Source organism: Rhipicephalus microplus, chromosome X, assembly GCF_043290135.1.
Source record: "Rhipicephalus microplus isolate Deutch F79 chromosome X, USDA_Rmic, whole genome shotgun sequence".
Lineage (NCBI taxonomy): Eukaryota > Metazoa > Arthropoda > Arachnida > Ixodida > Ixodidae > Rhipicephalus > Rhipicephalus microplus.
Genome location: NC_134710.1, coordinates 221,518,148 through 221,533,671, shown reverse-complemented (window position 1 = coordinate 221,533,671; position 15,524 = coordinate 221,518,148). Strand labels below are relative to the sequence as shown.

The window sequence follows — 15,524 nt, the reverse complement described above, 5'->3', positions numbered from 1 at the left end:
TCACCTCTTCAATATCCATTGTTTCCTCCAGAACCTCCCCTATTTGTGCTACGTCTTTACGGTCATTGCCTGCGTTTCTCAATCTAGCGTTTTCATCCTTAAGAATACTAATCTCGTCTCGAAGGGTAGCGTTGTCTTTAGTAAGCTACATAAGCATCTTCTTAATCTGTACCAACTCTTTGTTAGTCTCGGCATTAGAATTGGAGGCAGCAGCTTCGAACTTCGCGCGTCTGCCGGAGACGGCATCAGCCCAGCTCACCTCGAACGGTCCCGGGTGTGCGCTCCTGGTTTTTAATCCCTCTTTCTGCGCCGGTATTGTTCCAGACCTGGGGGTTTCGCTAAGCGCTTTTCGCTAATAATAATAATAATAATAATAATAATAATAATAATAATAATAATAATAATAATAATAATAATAATAATAATAATAATAATAATAATAATAATAATAATAATAATATGATTGGCTCCTTAGCGCAGAGCGAATTGAAACGTGCACCTCTTGCCTGAGAGAAAAGTACAAAGAGCAAGTGAAAAAGCACAACCACTTCGACCTATTGTGAGAACACACACACACACACACACACACACACACACACACACACACACACACACACACACACACACACACACACACACACACACACACACACACACACACACACACACACACACACACACACACACACACACACACACACACACACACACACACACACACACACACATATATATATATATATATATATATATATATATATATATATATATATATATATATATATATATATATATATATATATATATATATATATATATATATATATATATATATATATGTATATATAGGTCGTTTCACTAAATGAAAGGTATTGCACAATGTCAGGTTTTCTCGCAATTGAATAATACTTTGTGTGCAGGACGCCCAACGCTCAGTCTTTTTCAACTGGCTTGTGAACGGTGGCGTTTTTAAACAGACTGGGTAACTAAACTCACGCATATATATATATATATATATATATATATATATATATATATATATATATATATATATATATATATATATATATATCATGTTCAGAGATGAGCCAGTGGGTTATATGTAACTTGTTTAGTTTATTTGCGCAGTAAAGTGTTTTTCATTTTCATTCAGGTAATAAAACTTTTTTTTCTTTTTTTTTCTTTTTTTATATCGGCGGCAATATTTTGGTTGCATCGGGAGTTGCTCGGCGGCGGCGGCGGCATGAGCGGCGGCAACAGCGGCTAGCACCAGTCGTCGTCGTCGGTGTCGCCACTGCGCCGGCGGCGCGGTGTGCGGCGCGGCTTGTAACCGTTGGGCAGCAGCGGCGAGGGCAGCTGTCGGGGGCAGTGGGTTGGCGAGGCGTTCACTTTGGGGAAGTTGATGGCGGCCGGCGAGCGGGCGCCCGGCAGCGTGGGTGACTGTGACACGCTGGGGAAGTTGATGCCGGCCTCCATGGATCGAGCGTCGAGTCGTAGCCGCGATGGCTTGGCCGGCGTCGGCGGTAGCCGGCGCCGTTGGGCCGGCAGGCTCTGCGCCGAGGCCGCGGGACTAGCGGACCGCGCACCACCATAGTGGCGCTCGGCGCCCGCGCGGCTGGGCGAGGGACTGCGGGACCGTTGGCCCAACCACGTGCTGCTTCGGTACTCTGCCGACCCGCGGCGGCCGCGCAGCGGAGAATCTCGCAGGAACTCATCGCCGTGGAGACGCGCTGGGAAACAGAGACAGCAGAGTCAATCGGGGGCGACACACGACGGAGCATTCGAATAGGTCCCAATCACACGTCGGCTCTACTCAGATAACTTGTTAGACATTCACTTGTTAGAATGTTAGACATTCAGCCGAGAAGCCTCTGAAAACACTAACGCGCCTACGTCATCGCTTCTGACCCTGAATATCTTGACAGTATGTCAAAGAATAGACAAAGTTCATGAGAAAACTTTCATCAGTGTCACTAACAACTCATACGCTTTGTATAGCTTCACCGTTCAGTACATGGAGAAAGCCCCGCAAGTGAGAAGAAGCGGGTTGTCAAGAGACGTCAGAGGCATTCAACTCTGCTATCTATGGGGTGTTAGATCACAATTTCAAAAGCCTGTCAACATTTGCTAAGTGAGAAAAAGAGGCACCAGTTCATAGTATGTCTACTTCTACTGTTTTGGACACAGTATAAGAGGAAAGAAAGTAACGAAGACAATAGCATCCGCAATCGTTTTGCTTCAGTTCATGCGACTCTTAAGGCATCTGGATACATGGCAAGCAGAGACTGTAGAGAGAAAGGAAAGCGCAATTCACTGACTGTGAACTCTGCTTTTTTTCAATCTGACGACAAGTGTGCTAAATTGTAGTCTGCTACGTAAACTCCAGATACTACCATATTTTCTGTGACAGAAAGATTGGGAAGGGGAAAAACATGTAAAAAATGGTCGACGAAGGTGAGTGCGCCACCCTCGCGTCTTTTAAGTTCTACCAATAGGTCTACTACAAACACCGTGTTGCTGTCCATTTTCTTGCTTATTAGTATGCGCACTAGGTCAAGACTTTGGACCTTTAAACATCGCCACATCACTACCATGATGGCGCATGTTGAACACAATATCAGCAGCATGGGTCACGTATAAGTTGAATTTTAGGAACAATGGCGTGGTTCAATAAACTAATAATTGCTAAAAAATCTACAGTACCATATGAAATGAGCAAGATGAATTTGATGTATCTGATTTTAGTAACGGCAGCATTTCTCTAACTAACGCGATAACAAGGCAACGCCAGTGCACGAATGCATCACTATGTACTTCTTACTTCATGCGAAAGTTTAGTGTCTTATACATATGAAAATACCCTGGTGTCATTGTACACGTAACATACATATAAATGGGTGCTCTGTGTAGTGCAGTGCATTGCACATGTAACACAATATATGCGAATTACATGCACATATTATTCTGACACATTCTATTGTGTAGGTGATTATGGTGAGTTTCGTTTTCATGTAGGCGAAGTGAAGGCTCCAGGAGTGGTCACGACTTGACTATGACTTCGAGAATTCGGTGGGTATTCACGTAGATGATCACATGTTCGTTGATTTTAATGACATACGGGCTCATCGTCTAATGCGTAAATGCTATAAGCAGGAACTTCTCTGATGACAGCTTCAGTCCCCTTTGTTCAAAGTACTTTGTCGCCACTGTAGCTGCTCTCTGAAGCCTGGCACGCACGTGGAGGCGTGTTATGCCTGGTGCACAGATGCACATGTCATCTGCATGTATTGATAGATGAACTGATCGTGGAAGTACGTCAACAAGGCTGAGGAGCGCTAGGTTGAAAAGTGTGGGGCTAAGAACACCACCTCGACGCACACCCTGACATTTGCAATGATGCGTTGTTGTGCCATCGTTGCTGGAGAACGTGGGGTGCATCTGTGCGGGCGATGCTTCCGCTCTACACTGTTCTGTTTCTCGGTTTTATGCGCTACAGCTTACCTGTACTCTGCGGGATCCGAATATCGAACATACGCGTCCTCCAGTCGCTTCAAGCTGAAGCACTGCGAATATGCCTTGGCCTTCCGATAAGCGCATCTACAGCAGTGACCGTCGTCATTGCGCGTGATTATTCAGTCAACACATACATACCCGTATATGCCTTGAGAATGCACTTAGGACATTTCGCTCGGATTCCATTGCATTACCTCGCCTCCCTTCGAACTTCTAGGCCCCACTCAGCGTTCAGTGCAACTGTAGCTCAGCATTGCGCCAAGCTTCCATCGCACTTAACGTATGCGATACGTCTGCCGTTACCATTGTGATGTCTGCACCCGCTCAAAGCTCTTCTTACCATTCCTGGAATCTAAAAGAAGAAACAGTAATCGCATCTAGCCCTGAAACTGCTCTTGCACGAGAAGCACAACGGACGCCTTCACATTTAACGGAAGACTGTTTCTTCACTAAGATCAACAGGGGTGGTGGTTATTTCCACGAAGCCCGTCACAATTAAATTCAAGACATCGCATTTGACGTCATCGATCGCTGCAGAACTCGATGCCACACGTGCAGCTCTGGGGTGTATAGTTCAAGAACCTTCGGAAACTTGGTCCATCTTCTCGGACTTGAAGACGGTTTTTTAATGTCTCATGTCAGTCTTTTGCCATGGACCTAATGAACAGTTAGTAGCCGATATAAGGCTTCTTCACCACCAAACAATCGAGAGAAAACCCAGCATATCGTATCAATGGATACCAGGTGGTTGCGGTAGATATGGCAATGATCACACAGATGAGGCTGGTAGATCTGCACATGATGGTACGCAATACACAGCCATCCCGTTCTCAAGAGCTGATACAGCTACAAAGCTTCGTTCGCTTGCACGTGACCTCACATTGGCACAGTGGAACTCGATGGACGTCACAAACATTTGCCTACATAACTTGGATTCCAATCTCAAGCTTCGTCTTTCCTCACGAATATCTTGAGCTGAAGAGACTCTTCTGTGCCGCCTGTGACTTGGCATGTCCTTCATGAACGCATACTTCTTTCTTATAGGAATGGTCAGAGCCTCAACGTGATATGACTGCAGCTGCGGAAAAACCATCCCCCATCTCGTGAGCGAGTGTACCCTTTTAAACGCGCCAAGACAAGAACTTACCAAAACTCTAGATAGACTATATAATCGGCCTTTGTCGGAACAAAGGATTCTGGGTCATTGGCTGAGTCCATCCTCAGCCCAGAAGGCTTTTAAAGTTTCATTACGATTTTTCGCGGTCTGGGAGACATACTTTAGTGTCGTACTCTCTTTAATTTTCCTTTTCCTCTTTCACTATCTTTCGTCTTTTCTCTCTCTAGTAACATCTCTTTTTTTATCATCTTTGATTCCCCCTTTCCCAGCACAGTGTAGCCAACCAGTCTGAGTATACTGGCTAACTTCCCTGTTTTTCCGCTTATTCCTCTCCTCCACATTTGTACAATAACCTCCCTTTCCTTTCGTTTTCTCCTTCTCCTACATTTTTACATAACGATAAAATCAACCCAACATTACGAAGGGACACTTAGTGGATCAGTTCAAATAAAACAGCGGTGCTGCTTAACATGCAAAGCGAAAAATGAGAAAAGAAGTAAAGTGTTTAAAGAGTAACGCATTAAAACAGTTGTATGGTGTATGCAGATGCGCTATCAGCGCCTATGTCGTTATCAAGAATGCTTCTCAGTGTTGTTAGCACTTAAACATTGAATTTGTTGGTGATAAATTTATTTTTTTCAATGACATTTATCTATAGTAATGCCTATATGCATGAACCTTGACAAAATGTAGGTTCATAATTTTTGCTGAGCCTTCAACTTCGTTGTTTTACAAAACTACACCTTAAAAAATGCCTCCACAAGCAGCCATTTTATCTAAAAAATCAACGGGTTATTTTAATTCACTTTGCCTTGTAAGTCTCATAATGCAAACATCAGTTATTAGGTTATAGGAAATTCTGGCCCGATTGTATTCGTTTGTTTCATCTTGGATCGATCAAGACAGCAGGCAGTAAGAGCTCCAGTGACTCAGCAACTGTCACATGAAATAATTTGAAGCCATTTTCGCTTTTAACAAAAATCACCGCGTCCGTCACAAGAGGATTCAGCTAGGCCTTGACAACCCTGCTACAGGGACTACGAACAAAACGGTCTGCGTTTCTGCATGAAAAGTGAGTGGTTCTGGTTCTACGTGATGCATTTGGTGCTATGAAGGAGGTAATCTCTACTCTTACATCTTATCCTACGAGTCCTTTTGCCCTGAAAAGCTCATGGGCATCACAAAAAGAGTGCTATTTCACGAGTACGCTAAACACATTGTTTTTCCAGGTCTTCGAATGGCTCTAAAGGAAATATCTAGCGTGGTTATAGCTTTTACGTGATATACTGACGTCAAGTGATTCGTGGTGAAATATGACGTAAAAGTGACGCTAAGGCGGAGCTTTTGCCAGCCAGGATTGTTTTAGGCTAAACAAGCTTTTAACAGTATCCCCACTGCCATAACCACTATGAAGGCAAGATTTCACGCAATTAACACAGAAAAAAATACGAGCACGCATCGATGCGATTGCACCGACAGTTGTTCGAACTGCTATGTCACCACTAGAATATGCTGTGGTGAAGGCACTGGCACGCCGAGGAGGGACGACGCACCTCTGGCTCGGCCACGGCGACTCGTCTCGTACTTGACCTTGTCGACCAGGTCGCTGACAGCGTCCGAGAACCCCGCGGCTGATCGTCGCGGCGACGGTGACCGGCGCAGCGGCGACGCACAGCGGCTCCCCTGCGGCGACGGTCCCAGGGCGATGGAGTCCGGCCTCAGGCGGGCCGGCGGTCGGTCACCCTGCGCGCGGCGCCGCAGCGTCAGGCGCGGGGGCTCGCGCGGAGGCAGTTCGCGCTCGCGTGCACAGTGCGGCGGGTGCTGCCCTGGGGGCGTCGGCGGCGGAGGCGCGGCTGAGGCCCCCCCGGGAGGCGTGCAGGTGCGGCGCATGCAGCGTGCAACGGCGGCAGGCAAGCCGGCGCCCGCAGGGCCGGCGCCCACCTTCTCGGTGGCCGGCGGCGGCGCGGTGGGCGGCAGCGGCGGGGGCCCCGCCTGGGGCCGGTGCCGCCGGCTGCTACCCCGACGAAGGAAGCTCAGGGACCGCTGCCATGGCTTTTCCGATGACTGGCCGTTGCGCTCCATGCTGTCAGAGACAGAGACACGGCATCCAGTAAGTCACACCTGCCCCTCAAGTACATCAGCGTCACACGGAAAGCGGCCTTTTCCACAGCATAACCCTTAGTGTGGCGGAGTAATAAAACTACGGAGTGTCACACTCGCATTGATGGAGTATCATTGGTACCAATAGCGATGCACTCCCTCACGCTCACACCGTCGCTTGGAACTTGTAGCACTTGAACTTACTGAACGTTACTGTAACATTGGTGGTGGAAATTCACTCTGGGTGTCGCTTTGTCGGCTACAGCAAAAATACAGTGAAAGGAGGGCAAAACAAAGTAAAGTTATGTTTAAAAAGCATCTTGCTCATAATGTTAAAGCTGCGTGGAGAAGCCCGCTTTCGAATTATCGCATATGGTTATTGCGTGAGATCTCAGGAAAGGGAGTCGCGTTGCAACATGCTGCCGACAAGTTCGAAACTGTGAAACGAACGCCTGACAGAAGGCGTTGTCTTATGTAGCTGCACTGAAATTTCACGACCTGCGTGTTCGTACTTTGTACGCAGTTTTTATGTCAATCCTATCAAGAAATTATACCGTAACTAACTATATTGAGAATTAACTGCATGTAACTGACCTAAATCGCAAAAGCTCCCCATGTGGCTCATATATAGTTGACTCTCGCGTTAATGTAAATCAGACTTATTCGAAACTGAGGATGGGTCTCATGTTACATGATCAGCTTTCCTTGCGCAAACTTACAAAACGAACTGCCCACATCAAAGAAATACATACAAGATGTGTTTTGTATGCCTTAATACGTACACATCTTGTATGTATTTCTTCGATGTGTGCAGTTTGTTCTGTAAGTTTGCGCAAGGAATGTTGATCATGTTTGCCCAACTAGCCTATCGTCAATTTTTTCTTGTGTAACACTTCCGAAGTTTTCTCATGAATACAGGATAACAAATTTCCACACCTCTCGGCGACGTGGACAAAAATTCGCTTTGGGCAAGTTTTGTTGTTGCAGCAGCGTGCTACTTAGGATTATGTTAGAATAAAACTACTTTTGGTGACTGTTACGGAGCACTGCAGTGTTCTAAGTGAACATTGATTAACCAACACATCTTAATCAGCCTCCTTACGCTGAAACACATAAATGAGGTAGCTAGCTAGCTAGCTAACTAGCTAGCTATATAGATAGATAGATAGATAGATAGATAGATAGATAGATAGATAGATAGATAGATAGATAGATAGATAGATAATGTTCTCTGGCAGTGCGCGGCTCCTTTCGCATGATGCGGTCACTTATGTGGCGTTCGGTGTTACGCGTAAGAGCGATTTTTGGTCGCAGGTCCTCACAGTACGCGCTAGCTTAGACTGTACCAAACCCCTGCCGTGCTTCTACTTGTTACTCGTTAGTACTACAATTTTTCCGTCACGTTAGCAATGTATACAAACTAGAAGCAAATATGTAATTTAGAAGACGCTATCCCTTTGAGTGATATCAAGCTGCTATAGCACCGTATAACCGTTTGAATTTCCCTGTCGCCTTCGTTTTTTTTATGGTCACACTGGGCACAGAAGCTTATGACACTGCTTAATGTATAGCTAAACTTGCTAGCATTACCATCTCTAAAATGGCTGAGTTTAAAATAACTGGAAAAGGCGGGATTTACGCGGAACGTATGCATTGGGGGCAGCAGCTTGACAACACATGCCACACAGTACTGAGACTCAGCAATAGCAGATATGCGATATTCATAAACAAATTTTTTCTCGTATACTTTCGAGAGCACAGAAAAATACATGCAAGATCACTGAATGTAGCCCGTTCAGAGATTATAAAAATGATTTAGTTCAATCCTAAAAGTTACTTTTGTTTATCGATGTTACGCAGTGTGGCTTTACCGACAATTTTCACGGCTAGCGTTTAGATCAAAAGAAAGAAAACAAGTAAACGACATTCCGGTAAAAAGTATATGCGAGGTTTTCCAGGATAAAGGGCGACAACACTGATTTATGAGAGTGTAATTATGAATAATAATTTTTTTCCTAGAATACTATTTACATCGAAACTGGCTTTGCAATAGCTGTTCTCTGATAGACTAATACATGCTGTCTGGCAATAACATTCCAGGAGCGCTTCTTACGTCATGGTAACAAACTAGTATACCACCATCTTGTATGGGCTACAGAAGTATCGACCTACATAGTCTATGTATACAGTGAAAGAATGTGAGAATAATTGGAAATGTACCGCATGACTTGCGCAATAAACACATTTTGTTCTGTCCTTATGTTACAAAAAAAAACAACCTTACCTGACAGAAATATTATACTCTTGCTGAACTGTTGTCTCACTTTCATTTATACCTGAAAATCTCGTAAACGGTCTTCTCGGTGCTCAAATGAAATGTCTTGATTATGTTTATTTACTAACAAGTGCTGCAGGCTCTATAGGGGCCCATGCACGAGTGGCTACGTCAATGGAAGTAAACAAACGTAGAAACAGAATATACAGGTAAGTTATTATTTGAAATAAGCATTTATGAATGTAACATTAATAGTAATGCACGAACAATAAAAAATAAATATAATGCGCAACGCAAAAGAAATAACAAAAAACAAATAAACAATATGCACCACGCCAACGTGATAGCTAGCTACATTAAGAAATATACAAAAAAAAATTCTAGTTAAAAACTTTATGCAGAAAATGCAGAGACGAGTTCACAAATTACCTCCAGTATGTCATACTTTGGTACTAATTTTAACAATAAAAAGAAAATCTATTTAAAGGATAAGGGAACAATTGTGTTGTGGTAGCATGAATTGCTTCTTCTGATAACTTGTTCTGTAATGCAATTGCACGAAGCAATGGCGCATGTTGAGGAGCCTAAATGGCTGCTTAAACGTTTTATTGTGGTGTGTTCGACCAAAGCGCCGGTAAAGCTCGATAGCGTAACGTTAGCGCAATAATTTAATATGATCATGGTAAACCCGATAAAAAAAAGATTGTTGGGACACCGTTATGCGAAACGTGAGGTTTCGCAACATTGTTCTATTGCAAAGGCAGATACACTGGAGAGGTGCGAATACGTTTACCTAATTTTGTTGTTATGCACCCAGCGATGAGAATTCTTGACGAATGCGGTGAAAAAACAGCGAAACGCTGATCAACATTAATTCACTTGACGTTTAGAATGTGTGTACAATATCTTTTCCAGTGTAGTCTATTGGATGATAAAAAACTGTCTATTCGGGCAAGAGGTAATTTAGTGCAGTGCACTGGTATTACAATATCACGAAGAAAACAAAAGTTTCTTTGACGCCAATTTTTCCGAAATGAGGTTGATGTAACTGCATGTTGCGGCGCAGTCCTGTCTCCGAAAAAAATGACGTTGAATATGAACAAATTAAATTCCGGCATCAGAACTGTGTGATCTAAAGATAGTAACTGAAAAGTGAAATTTTAATTGTAAACTTGTTGTGGGAGTTCAATCTTCCCATCTATACATGTCTGCTATGATATTAGAAATGTACCATTCAATAACAAAGTCTCAAAAAAGAACTGTTAAGGTTACGCACACGTGCACACCATTTATAGGAGACGCACGGTCATTTTGCTGACGCATTAAAAACAAAACAACACACAAACAAAACAAAACTTGTTGTAAGAATAAGTGTTTGCGTGAGGCTTGTATCTGCTGACTTCATATTGATGGTTAGGTGTGGATCCACTCTTTAGCAAACGCTTTCCGGCGTACACGTGCTAGCACGTTCACGTCTGTCTCGCCTACTTTACAGAATACACAAGGTCTACAACTCGAAATATTAAAATGAAATTTCCTCAGCTATAGAAAAATTTGGTTAGATTTTTGTGCTTGAAAGAAAATAGTTTCGTGGATTTATGGGCCCCGAAAAGCCGCGTTTATTTAGAGTTAGAGTTTTTATTTTTAGGGTGAACAATTCGATATAAAATCTTGGTAAATTTACTGCCGAATGGATCAAGACCATGTATCGACAAGAAAATCTATTGCTTTCAATAACCACGTCGCAAGGTTTTTCGGCATCACAGCTTACTTGCATTGTACTATGCGCGCTCCTGGAACCTTATTGTCGGAGAATGGGTCATGAATGAAAAGGACATTGCCGCATGACCTACGAAAACACTGCGAGAGGCTCGGTTGCTGAATTCGCTAAGGTTAGCATCACACATCTGGCAGACTTCGTGGAAGCCGTGAAGAGGCAGCTCGCGATTGAGATATAATTTCGGTCTAAGAGATCGGATAGATGACAACACATCAAAGGTACGACGCCATCAGTTAGCCATGCGCAGGATTGCGAAACCTAAGAAAAAAACCGCATGCCACAGAACGTTCCGCAGGAGGTGACCGACATTTAGAGATAGCAATCTTTGGACAATGCAAAGAGGTTCTACACTACAGTAATGCTGCTAAGGCATGCATAATGAAACACTGAGAAAATGATGCTTCTCATCGTTTAGCAGGCTTTTGTCGACACAATGGAATCCTCATACTTTTCGGCGCATACAAAAGTGGGCAAGTTTTTTTCTTTTGGTGCCACGACATAAATTGAATGAGCTACGCCTAAGCCACGTGTGGAACACGACCCCGTGATTCTGACAATGACACTGCAGAAACAGCAAAAACTGCCGTGTGCCAATTTTGCCTTTCGTAAAGCAAAGTTAACTTGAAAAAAAAAAAAGGCCTTGGGCGGGCGAATTACTGGCGCGCAGAGTGAAGGTACTGCGACGGACTTTTGTTCTTCTGGCGCAGATCAACTTGGTACAGGAGCTGGTGGAGGGGAACTGCCTAGAAGGAGGAAGAAGTAGTTCTAAGAATGGTGCAAAATTATGGAGAAACCACCCTGGGTTTTTCGAAAACCGTGCTTCAGAGTGCTACAGTAAAAAAACGTATAAAGTGAATTTACGATCTTAGAGGCGTGTGGCTCATTCGTAGGAACATTCGATACATTGCAGACAAATTGAAGTCGGAAAGATGGGTTTCCCTGAATCCTCGTTAGCCGTTGTCAGATATCAGGAGCACTAGGCGTGATCTTCGTTCGTTCCATCACAACGGTGCCATCTTATAGTTCTCGTGATCGACGCTGGCGAAACGAGGCTTACAGTTGTAGTAGGATTTAGTGAAAAATCACTGAGGAGCACGTGACCATCAATGGTTAAGTGATCCTCGCCCATGACACTCGAGTCTCTCAAATCAACATGTGTTTAGTCTACAATAAAGAAAAAAAAGCTCAAGGGCGCACTGGCTTCTCCGAAATATTCATTTTCACACTATGAGAACATCCCATATGCCGACTTCAAGATCAGTTAAAGTCAACTCGGATTATACCACAACGCCAGTTCGAGCGGAAATAGTGTCTTCGTATATATCTGGGAAATGGCGTTGAAAAGTGATGAAGAAGGTTCCTGCATGTATGAAATGCTATTACGAGTTCCACAACTTCCATCATGCCTCCATGTCAGGCTTCAGTCACGCCCTTGTACAAGAACCCCAATGCAAGGCAGAAACGGGCATATCGTGAGGCGTGCGTAGCTTGCCTTAATGCTGAATGCCATGCATGATATCATACCCACTCTACAGCGCAGCACAGACTATCATATCGATGTCACGATCATTTAGTGAAACAGAAAGCAATTTTAGGGTGCAGTAATCAACCAAAGACTTTCGTGCTGGTACATGAAACACGAGACAAGTTAGGGTTGTTCTATAGGCGAATAGAAAATCACACCTTGGGAATGGAATGGGACGCTAATGGGTTTATGGTGAGTAACTTGGAGCGCATGATATTGAGACAATGCAGCCACAAACACTCATTACAAAAAAGTTAGGTGTGCAGACACGGACACAAGATAGGGGAAACAGACAACGCAAACTGACAATTTCTAGACGTGGTTTCTATGAACTTCCCCTGCACACTGCTTATGTTCATCAAAATTTATTTCTGAAATGTGTGGCTACTATGCCACTTCAAAACATTTCGGCAACCTATCACAAGACAGAGTAAAAAAACTGTTTAATATCCAAAATGAAAGCTCGATATTCACCAGTATTCTTCTGTGTGAAAAACTAAACTAGTTCCCGTGCTTTATCTGTGCTAGGTATACGCAAAAGGGGTCTGAAAGACTTAGTGATGTGAACTAGTTTTGCACATAACTAGCAACAACATATCGTCAAGTACCCTTTCTCTAGCAGCTGGTAGGAAAAAAAAATCGTGTTCTTGGGTGCTAGCTGAAAAAAAAGCACAATTCTAAAGTCAGTGTCCTTGTCTTGTTTACGTTCAGAACATTGTTATCTATCGTACATCTCATTAGGAGATGGATACTGCGTTGCTTAACTACTGACACTATGCTTAACTACAGACATTTTTCACATCAATACGCTTCTATATTGCTGGCTGAGCGTTTTCTAAAAAACAACAGTCTTTCTGATGTTATGATGAAATAACTTTCCTTCTGAGATACTGCGCGTATAAATTGCCTCTCTGCAAGATAATGATCCGTAGGTCGCATCGAATCAAAATATTGTGCGTATGAAAATGTCTTGATGCTGATGGCATAATCAAAAATGCAACGCGAGTGTTCTACAAAGTCCAGTCCGGAGCCACGTCTACGAGTTTCGAGTGAAGCGATAAATTATTATTTATGACATAAAACTACCGTTTTGTCCAGCACTTCTGTATCCCAGTGTGAACTAGCTGTGGAAAATGGACGTCTGTGGCATCTGTTTTTTTTCTCTTGTGTGCGTGTCTGCACGCCAAATTTTTCTGCTGTGAACCCTCCAACGATCAGTTCAACTTACGTACGTTCCAAGCAAACGTTCATACAACGCTTGTACAGGTGTTTTCATTAACGCGTGGTGCAAGCCATCCACTAGTGAAATCACATTTCGATGGTGGCCTGGACGCAATGGCATATGGAATAATTATTTTGCCGACAAGGTTGTCTGGTCAACCTAAAACCTGCACAGTTCGGTTGATTTTGCCAATCTACGCTGAGTAAAAGCTCACTTTTATACTCGAACTATGACACACACTAACTGGTATGGACCCTCCCTAAAGAAACTGCAAACACCACCCTTACTTTCCGGTTTGATGTCCTACAGTGCGGTGGTTTGTCTGGTGCTTTAAGCTTTTCCGGAGGCTAGCTTGCTTATTTTTTCCTTATTAAAATGAGTAAGTCAGCCAGTTGTAGCTATTGTGGGAATGATGATACTATCTAAGACAATTTGTATCACCGCAAGTGGTACGACGCAAGGCGTGGACCCTTCTGAGCAGGATTAAAATGTGAATGGGCTCGTGAGCCCTTTGCGAAGCAAAGATTCTCGAAACATGACCACGTGCATCGCTAGTGGAGCAAGAAACAACGTTGCTGCAGCCACTCTTAAAGTGGACCTGTGTCATGGGTTTTAAAATAATTCACGTGCACTTTTCGTTGACGCGTATCTAGTGCTAGTTCTCTCTCTTCTTTCTGCCCGTTAGCTCCTTTCTTGTCTTTTCAACTCAGGGCAGCAGAGTGAACATGCGTCTAGATAACGCAGTTTTTATTTTCTGCTGCTACGTCTGACTTTCGCAGTTAAAGGTGCATGGAAGGACGTAATACTGATTTCCCTAATATACTATGGCAAAATAAGCCTAGTGAAATATTATCAGGTTTTATGCCGATGCTAACAAACTTCTTCAGTGAATACGGCAACAATGCATAGGTGGTTCACCTTTTGCAGATATAGAAGGATGTCGTTATTCTTGGAGAGGGGAATGATTTTCATGTTTGAAGAGATGTGAACATCGGTTAGGGCTTTCGAAGCCCTCCACTACGGCGTCTCTCATAATCAAATGGTGGTTTTGGGACGTTAAACCCCACAAATTAATCAATCATCAACATCGGTTAGGGCACGTCGGCCATTAGTTCCACATGTAAGTGTAGTTAATTTCTAAAACTCCAACACTAACAGGGCAAATATGAAATCCGTATGTTGCGCCAACCTGGGCATATAGATTGATGGCACAATTTTAGAAACGGTACCACACAAAACAAGTCGAAATAAATGCACGAACTCGCCTTTGAGGAAGCGCCACTCAGAAATACATTGATTTACTCCGTCTTACGATACGTACATTCAACACGAAAACCTACGATGCGCACATTCCACAACAGAACAACTACTTCATCAGACTGAAGTAACTGCAAGTTGTTGATAGCTCGTAGCCTGTTCTTGCAAGCCCTCATTATGTCATGGTTTAATATCCAATTTCTCTACAGCTAGAGAGGAAACATAATCTAGAATGGTTCTCAGCTGCGACCATCTGTACATCCGCGATCAAGGCATGTATTCTTGTTGTGACTTTTCTTGTCCATTTATTTGTTCTTTTTGCGCCCTTTCCTCTCGCCCGTGCGTGGTCACCAACTGGAAGCAAGCTAGTCAACCTTCTTTCCATTCCTTTGACTTTTTATATCTACCTCTTCCCGGATTTGCTCATGACAGGCGAAGTCTCAGTGCTCAAAGCTCTTTCTAATGAAAGAGATAGCTTGACAAAATTTTCTCCTACGCGCTTGCATCAATTTGACGGAGAACAGCCTGCTAAGCTTAGCGTGGCCAACAAAATATAAAAAGCAATGCTCACCTAAGAAGAGACCACAGAAAATGCATTGACAGCATCTTTTCAGCTGATACTCATGCGCTACCACAGGGCGCACTGAATGTTGCGAAAATTTCAAAGATACGGGGGCCTGGTGTGTTGTCTGTGGCGACGATTAAAAATAGTAGGTGCGTCGTGAGTAGAGAAGA

At 43.5% G+C, this 15,524-nt stretch overlaps 1 protein-coding gene across 2 annotated transcripts in view; it reads right to left on the bottom strand.

Moving 5' to 3' along the window:
* Nucleotides 1-1,096: 1,096 nt before the first annotated feature.
* Nucleotides 1,097-15,524, bottom strand: part of cac (calcium voltage-gated channel subunit cacophony) — a 664,159-nt gene continuing 649,731 nt past the window's right edge. For both annotated transcript variants that reach the window (XM_075878685.1, XM_075878684.1), the window contains exons 46-48: nucleotides 6,572-6,713; nucleotides 6,184-6,373; nucleotides 1,097-1,730 (exon numbers count right to left, since the gene is read on the bottom strand). In XM_075878685.1, the coding sequence (XP_075734800.1) occupies nucleotides 1,264-1,730; nucleotides 6,184-6,373; nucleotides 6,572-6,713 (799 nt within the window). In that variant the 3' untranslated portion in view covers nucleotides 1,097-1,263. The remainder of the gene's footprint in view (nucleotides 1,731-6,183; nucleotides 6,374-6,571; nucleotides 6,714-15,524) is intronic.